An 8164-nucleotide genomic window follows, 5' to 3' on the forward strand; every position below is an offset into this window, starting at 1 on the left:
CAGTGAAGTGAGTCTGAGGTTAAGAGTTCACGCTGCTGCCTGGGCACTGCTCCCGGGGTGCTGATGGCAGCCCACCGCCGGGGACAGGAGAAGCACCGGTGGGTAGGGCCTGCCATGTAACACGGCAGCTCAGTGGGGTGAGGTGAGGCCCACAGCACTGAGATTTCCCCCCGGACAGCAGACATCAGGCGGCTGACACAGCACGCAGTGGCCCCGCACATCCCCGGGCTTACAGGGCCAAAGGAGCCCACTTACTCCCAGCCATGGCGCCCCCTTTAGTCTTCGGTCAAGGTAAACCCCTTCTTCGTTTTTTTCCCCATTTTTTTTTATTATGGTGAAATATGCATAATATAAAATTTACCATCTTAGCCATTTTTAAGCGTACAGTTCAGTGGCATTAATAAACACATTCACGTCATTGTGCAGCCATCAACCCCGTCCATCTCCAGAACTTCTTCATCTTCCCAAGCTGAAGCTCTGCACCCATTAAAGAACTCCGCCATCACCACTCCTTCCCCAGCCCGCGCCCCCCATTCTGCTTTCTGTCTCTGTGGGTTTGGCTCCTCTAGGAACTGCATGTGAGTGGGATCATACAGTATGTGTCTTTATGTGATGGGCTTATTTCACTCAGCACAGTATCCTCAAGGTTCATCCATGTTGTAGCAGGTGTCAGAATTTCCTTCTTTTCTAAGGCTGAATAATGTTCTGTTGTATTTATATACCGCTTTTTGTTTATCTATTCATCTGTGAGTGGACACTTGGGTTACCTCCACATTTTAGCCATTGGGAATAATGCTGCTATGAACATGGGTGTACAAATCTCTCTTCAAGACCCTGCTTTCAATTCCTTTGGGTATATACCAAGAAGCAGATTCCTGGGTCATATGGTAATTCTTCAGGCATACCATACCGTTTTCCATAGTGGTTCACAGCAATACACAAGGGTTCCAGTTTCTCTACATTCTTGCCAACACTACTGTTTTCTGTTTTTGTTTTCTTGGTTTTTGTTTTTGTATCATAATAGCCATCCTAGTGACCATGAAGGTAGTATCTCATCACAGTTTTGATTTTTGTTAACCTAATGATTAGTGATGTTGAGCGTCTTTTCATGTGCTTATTGGCCATCTGTATGTTGTCTTTGGAAATATGTTTAATTAAGTCCTTGCCCATTTTTTAATTGGGTTGTTTGTTTTGTTGTTGAGTTGTGAGATTTCTCTCTATTTACTGGATATCAATGCCTTATCAGATATGTGACTTGCAACTATTTTCTTCCATCTGTGTGAAGTTTGTTTGTTTGTTTGCTGCACCGCACGGCATGTGGAATCCTGCTTCCCCAACCAGGGATCAAACCCATGCCCCACGCATTGGGAGTGCAGAGTCTTAACCACTGGACCACCAGGGAAGTCCCTGTGTGTCGTCTTTGGATGCACAAAATTTTTAAATTTTCATGAAGTCCACTTTTTCTCTTTTTTTTGTTGTTGTCTGTGTCTTTGGAGTCACATCTAAGAAATCACTGCCAAATTCAATGTCACGAAGCTATTTTTTTTTTAATAAATTTATTTATTTTTGGCTGCATTGGGTCTTCGTTGCTGCGCACAGGCTTTCTCTAGTTGCAGCGAGCGGGGGCTACTCTTCATTGTGGTGTGCGGGCTTCTCATTGTGGTGGCTTCTCTTGTTGTGGAGCACAGGCTGTAGGCACACGGGCTTCAGTAGTTGTGGCACGTGGGCTTAGTAGTTGTGGCGCACGGGCTTTAGAGCACAGGCTCGATAGTTGTGGCACACGGGCTTAGTGGGTCTGCAGCATGTGGGATCTTCCTGGACCAGGGATCGAACCTGTGTCCCCTGCATTGGCAGGTGGATTCTTAACCACTTGTTCCACCAGGGAAGTCCCAATGTCATGAAGCTTTTGCCGCATGTTTTCTAGTTCTGTAAAACATGCCGTTAGTAATTTGATAGGGATTGCATTGAATCTGTAGATTGCTTTGGGTAGTATAGACATTTTCACAATATTGATTCTTCCAATCCAAGAACATGGTATATCTCTCCATCTTTTTGTGTCATCTTTGATTTCTTTCATCAGTGTCTTATAGGTTTCTGAGTACAGGTCTTTTACCTCCTTAGGTAGGTTTATTCCTAGGTATTTTATTCTTTTTGTTGCCATGGTGAATGGGATTGTTTCTTTAATGTCTCTTTCTGATCTTTCATTGTTAGTGTATAGGAATGCAAGAGATTTCTGTGCATTAATTTTGTATCCTGCAACTTTACCAAATTCATTGATTAGCTCTAGTATTTTTCTGGTGGCATCTTTAGGATTCTCTATGTATAGTATCATGTCATCTGCAAACAGTGACAGTTTTACTTCTTTTCCAATTTGTATTCCTTTTATTTCTCTTTTTTCTTTGATTGCCTTAGCTAGGACTTTCAAAACTATGTTGAATAATGGTGGCGAGAGTGGACATCCTTGTCTTGACCCTGATCTTAGAGGAAATGCTTTCAGTTTTTCACCATTGAGAATGATGTTAGCTGTGGGTTTGTCGTATATGGCCTTTATCATGTTGACGTAGGTTCCCTCTATGCCCACTTTCTGGAGAGTTTTTATCATAAATGGGTGTTGAATTTTGTCAAAAGCTTTTTTCTGCATCTATTGAGATAATCATATGGTTTTTATTCTTCAATTTGTTAATATGGTGTATCACATTGATTGATTTGCATATATTGAAGAATCCTTGCATCCCTGGGATAAATCCCACTTGATCATGGTGTATGATCCTTTTAATGTGTTGGTGGATTCTGTTTGCTAGTATTTTAGTATTTTCTTTATTCTGTTCCACAGCAGTGAATTCCACCATTCTGTCTTCCAGGTCTCTTATCTGTTCTTCTGCCTCAGTTATTCTGCTATTGATTCCTTCTAGTGTATTTTTCATTTCAGTTATTGTATTGTTCATCTGTTTGTTTGTTCTTTAATTCTTCTAGGTGTTTGTTCTTTAATTCTTCTAGGTCTTTGTTAAACATTTCTTGTATCTTCTCAATCACTGCCTCCATTCTTTTTCTTAGGTCCTGGATCATCTTCACTATCATTATTCTGAATTCTTTTTCTGGAAGGTTGCCTATCTCCACTTCATTTCATTGTTTTTCTCGGGTTTTATCTTGTTCCTTCATCTGGTACAAAGTCCTCTGCCTTTTCATTTTGTCTATCTTTCTGTGAATGTGGTTTTCCTTCCACAGGCTGCAGAATTGTAGTTCTTGCTTCTGCTGTCTGCCCTCTGGTGGATGAGGCTACCTAAGAGGCTTGTGCAAGTTTCCTGCTGGGAGGGACTGGTGGTGGATAGAGTTGGGTGTTGCTCTAGTGGACAGAGCTCAGTGAAACTTTAATCCACTTGTCTGCTGATGGGTGGGGCTGGGTTCCCTCCCTGTTGGTTGTTTGGCCTGAGGTGACCCAGCACTGGAGCCTACCCGGCTCTTTGGTGGGGCTAATAGCGCCAAGGAGTACTTCCCAGAACTTCTGCTGCCAGTGTCTTTGTCCCCACGGTGAACCACAGCCACACCCTGCCTCTGCAGGAGACCCTTCAACACTAGCAGGTAGGTCTGGTTCAGTCTCTTCTGGGGTCACTGCTCCTTCCCCTGGGTCCCGATGTGCACACTACTTTGTGTGTGCCCTCCAAGAGTGGAGTCTCTGTTTCCCCCAGTCCTGTCGAAGTCCTGCAGTCAAATCCCACTAGCCTTCAAAGTCTGATTCTCTGGGAATTCCTCCACCCGTTGCCAGACCCCTAGGTTGGGAAGCCTGATGTGGGCTCACAACCTTCACTCTTCACTCCAGTGGGTGGACTTCTGTGGTGTAAGTGTTCTCCAGTTTGTGAGTCACCCACCCAGCGGTTGTGGGATTTGGTTTTATTGTGATTGCACCCCTCCTGCCATCTCATTGCAGCTTCTCCTTTGTTCTTGGATATGAAGTATCTTTTTTGGTGAGTTCCAGTGTCTTCCTGTTGATGATTGTTCAGCAGTTAGTTGTGATTCCGGTGCTCTCACAAGAGGGAGTGAGCACACGTCCTTCTACTCTTCCATCTTGAACCAATCTCCGCATGTTTTCTTCTAAGTTTTATAATTTCAGTCTTGTATTTAAGTCTTTAATCCATTTTGAGTTAGTGTGTCTGTATGGTGTAAGGGTCCAGCTTCATTTGCTTGTGGATATCCAGTTTTCCCAGCACCATTTGTTGAAGAGACTCTCCTTTCCCCATTGAAGTCTTGGTTCCCTTGTCAGAATCATTTGACCATATACATGAAGGTTCATTTCTGGTCTCTCTGTTCTCTTCCATTGGTCTATATATCTGTCTTTATGCCAGTACCACTTTGATGTTGTAGCTTTGTAGTAAGTTTTGAAATCAGGAAGCATGAGTCCTCCAGCTTTATTTTTCTCTTTTCAAGATAGTTTTAGCTATTCAGGGTCCTTTGGCATTCCATGAATTTTAGGGTGGACTTTTCTATTTCTGCCAAAAATGTCATTGGGTTTTTTTTTTTTTAAGATGTATTTATTTATTTATTTATTTTGGCTGCGTTGGGTCTTCGTTGCTGCGCGCAGGCTTTCTCTAGTTGCAGTGAGTGGGGGCTACTCTTCGTTGTGGTGAGCGGGCTTCTCATTGCGGTGGCTTCTCTTGTTGCAGAGCACGGGCTCTAGGCACACGGGCTTCCGTAGTTGCAGCACACGGGCTCAGTAGTTGTGGCTCTCGGGCTTTAGAGCGCAGGCTCAGTAGTTGTGGCTCATGGGCTTAGTTGCTCCGCAGCATGTGGGATCTTCCCGGACCAGGGCTCAAACCCACGTCCCCTGCATTGGCAGGCGGATTCTTAACCACTGCACCATCAGGGAAGTCCCTGTCATTGGGATTTTGGTAAGGATTGCATTGAATCTATAGATTGCTTTAATAATGTTAACATCATGACAATATTAAGTCTCCCAATCCATGAACATGGATGACTTTCCATTTATTGGTATCTTCTTTTTTTTTTTTATTTTATTTTTTTTTCCAGCTCTAAGATTTATTGGTATCTTCTTTAATTTCTCTCAGTAATGTTCTGTAGTTTTCAGTGTACAAGTCTTTCATTTTCTTGGTTAAGTTTGTTCCTAAGTAATTTTATTTATTTGATGCTGTTTCAAATGGGATTTTTTTTTTCTTAACTTTTGGATTGTTCATAGAAATACAACTGAATTCTGAGTGTTGATTTTCTATCCTGTAACTTTGCTGAATTCATTTATTAGTTCTAACAGGTTTTTTTTGTATGTGAAATCTTTAGGGTTTTCTACATGTAAAACAAACAGATAATTTTATTTGTTCCTTTCCAATTTAGATATTTTTTTGTTTTTTTTTTTTTTTTTTTTTTTTGCCTAATTTCTCTGGCTAGAAATTCCAGTGCTATGTTGAATAGAAGTGGTGAGAACGGACATCCTTGCCTTGTTTGTGTCTTAGGAAAATGCTTTCAGTCTTTTCACCCTTGAGTATGATGTTCGCGGTGGGTTTCTCATATCTGGCCTTTCTCGTGTGAAGGTAGTTTCCTTCTAATCCTGGCATTTGCGTGTGTACGTGAATGTGAGCATGTTGTGTGTTGCTTATGTGTCACTAAGGGAACCCCTCATTTTGAATGCAGCTTCCTGAAGTCGGCCTTGTTCGCAGGGGAATGGTCCCGGCCGTGAGCATCTGAGTATTTGCTCTAGTTTCCAGTGTGGAAAGTTTTAGTATTTGTAAACTCATGAGGAGTCTGAGCAGAGTGGTCATGGGATGCTCTTCTAGACCTAGTTGTCCCTGAAGTCTGAGACAGGTCGTTCTGAAGAATGAACTGATGTCACTTGCTCTCCAAGGCTGGCCTTACCTACTGTGCCTGTTAGGCTCTCTCAGTGTGGATTAATGCAAGGGCATCACAGGCTGGCGAGAGGGGGAGAGCCCTAACCCTCAGAAACTAAATGTTCTGGTGTCATTTGTGGCACAGCCCCACCTCGTGGAGGGAGGGCCCTGGACACCCTCAGCCAAGTCCTGAGCAAACCCCCAGCTGTGGGGATTCTCTTGTAGGTACCCACTTCCAGAGGGTGATCCCAGAAGATGGCCCTGCAGCCCAAAACCCAGAAAACGTCAAGAGACTTCTCTTCTGTACCGGCAAAGTGTACTATGATCTTACCCGAGAGCGCAAAGCACGGGATATGGCAGAGCAAGTGGCCATCACGAGGATCGAGCAGGTGAGGGCAGGTGGTGCCCGGGTCAGTCCTGGCGTTCCTCCTGCAGGTGTCTGGGCCCCAGAGCTTTCCCAGAGTTTCCGGAACATCCTTTAGGGGTCACTGAGCTCCTCACCTGGGACACCAGCCCCTCTAGGACACCAGCCTCGCCCAGTACCCTGAGCACCTTCTCCTGACAGGAGCTCCTCTCTCTCTCCCCAGCTGTCGCCCTTCCCCTTCGACCTCCTGCTGCAGGAGGTGCAGAAGTACCCCAACGCCGAGCTGGCCTGGTGCCAGGAGGAGCACAAGAACCAAGGCTACTACGACTATGTGAAGCCCAGGCTGCGGACCACCATCAACCGCGCCAAGCCTGTGTGGTAAGGCCGCGGGCAGTCGGCTGGGGCCCGGGGAGGGCAAGGAGGCCCGGGCCCCTTGGTGGCCTTCGCCGTCACCGCTCACTGTCGCCCCCCTCAGGTACGCTGGCCGGGACCCAGCAGCGGCTCCAGCCACCGGCAACAAGAAGACCCACCTCACGGAGCTGCAGCGCCTCCTGGACACGGCCTTCGACCTGGACGCCTTCAAGAAGTTCTCGTAGATGCTGCCTGGGCTGCTTAGGCCGCCCTGCACCTCACGACTGCCCCTTGCTTCTCCACTAAAGAATAGCGCTCCGCGCTGCCCGCACCTCTGCCCGTCCCTGCACCACACACGCCCCCTCGCTCACTTAGGAATTAGGCTGCTCTCCCCCCTCACGTGCTCGGCTGCCCCCCAGGCTCTGTGACTTCTGTCCAGCTGAGCAGCCTTCATGGAGGCAGTGGGGAGCGGGAGGAGGAGAGGGAGCCCCCGCAGATGTCCTGGGAGGGTCAGATCTGCCCTCACCCCCCCAGATCACCCCCAGGACCGGCCTCATGTGGCATGCCCTTGTGCTGGCGGTCCTTGTCACCCAGCAGGGTGGCTTCCTCTCCTCAGGCTGCGCCCCAGACCCCTCGGAGGAGCCGCCACTGTCAGAGGCTTTGTGGGCTGGGAGGGTTCTGTCAGGGCCCTCGCCGTGCAGTGAGCGGAGGGCACTGCCGAGGGGTGGCTGGTGGGAGATGGCCCGAGACTGACCCGCACAGAGAGGGCGGGCCCGCTCTCTCCAGCGTCCACGTCCTCCCCTCGAGAGGGTCCCGGGCCGTGCACAGGGGCCGTGCATACTCCACCCGCCTGGGGCTGGGTGGCGCCCGGGCCCATGGGGTGTGCGTGGCGGGAAGCGCCACTTGGGGCTCTAGGGCCGGGGCGCAGGCTGCTCGTCTGGGTCCTGCCCTCCGTTAACCTCCAGTTCCACCTCCTTTCCTCTTTCCTTCTACACGATGGAGACTCCGAAGCATCCTTCTCTCTGCTGTGCCAAAGCTGGTCAGAAGGGGGAGAGGAGGGGCAGGAGTGAGGGGCGTCACTAGGCCGAGGGGCCAGCTCCCCTGACCTGTCACAGGGACAGATCTGATTTATTTATTTTGGTTAAAAAAAAAAATAACGAAAACAACTTTGCATTGCATTTGGCTTGACCCATAAACTAAGTTATCCTTGGGCCTGTGTGGTGTCATTGTTTCTGCTCCGCCCCAGGCGTCTCCGCCCTGCCTGGGAAGCAGCCCCCCCTCATGCAGAGCCTGCATGCGGGGCAGCACAGGGGAGGCCGAGCCGCCGTCCTCCCTCTGGCCTGGCCTCGCCAGGCATCATTGTTGCAGACTGTGTCGGACACACCCTGGTTTCTGAGTGTCCCCTGCTCCCACTTCCCCCAACACACGCCACCTAAAAAAGTACTCTGCAGTCTGTGCTTCAGATGGCGTGCGTGGTGGGCTCGCCCTGGGACATTTTTAGCCTCCAGAAGCCCAAGCAGCTCATTGGACCTCTGGAGGGGAGCCGGCCGTGCCAGCCGAGCCCTTATGAGGAGGCCGTGTCCCCTCTTGACAAGAGCCCCACTCCCTTCAGCCCACA

General features: G+C 48.3%; 1 protein-coding gene across 4 annotated transcripts in view; it reads left to right on the plus strand.

Annotated features, from left to right (window-relative positions):
* The window catches only part of OGDH (oxoglutarate dehydrogenase), a 74500-nt gene extending 66742 nt beyond the window's left edge, over positions 1-7758 (plus strand). For 3 of the 4 annotated variants that reach the window (XM_036863592.1, XM_036863591.1, XM_036863594.1), the window contains exons 22-24: positions 6057-6220; positions 6419-6573; positions 6671-7758. In XM_036863592.1, coding sequence (XP_036719487.1) covers positions 6057-6220; positions 6419-6573; positions 6671-6791 — 440 coding nt within the window. In that variant the 3' untranslated portion in view covers positions 6792-7758. The remainder of the gene's footprint in view (positions 1-6056; positions 6221-6418; positions 6574-6670) is intronic. The other variant, XM_036863593.1, reaches the window with a different exon arrangement.
* Positions 7759-8164: the final 406 nt, after the last annotated feature.

The sequence above is a fragment of the Balaenoptera musculus genome, chromosome 9 (assembly GCF_009873245.2).
Source record: "Balaenoptera musculus isolate JJ_BM4_2016_0621 chromosome 9, mBalMus1.pri.v3, whole genome shotgun sequence".
NCBI classification, from domain to species: domain Eukaryota; kingdom Metazoa; phylum Chordata; class Mammalia; order Artiodactyla; family Balaenopteridae; genus Balaenoptera; species Balaenoptera musculus.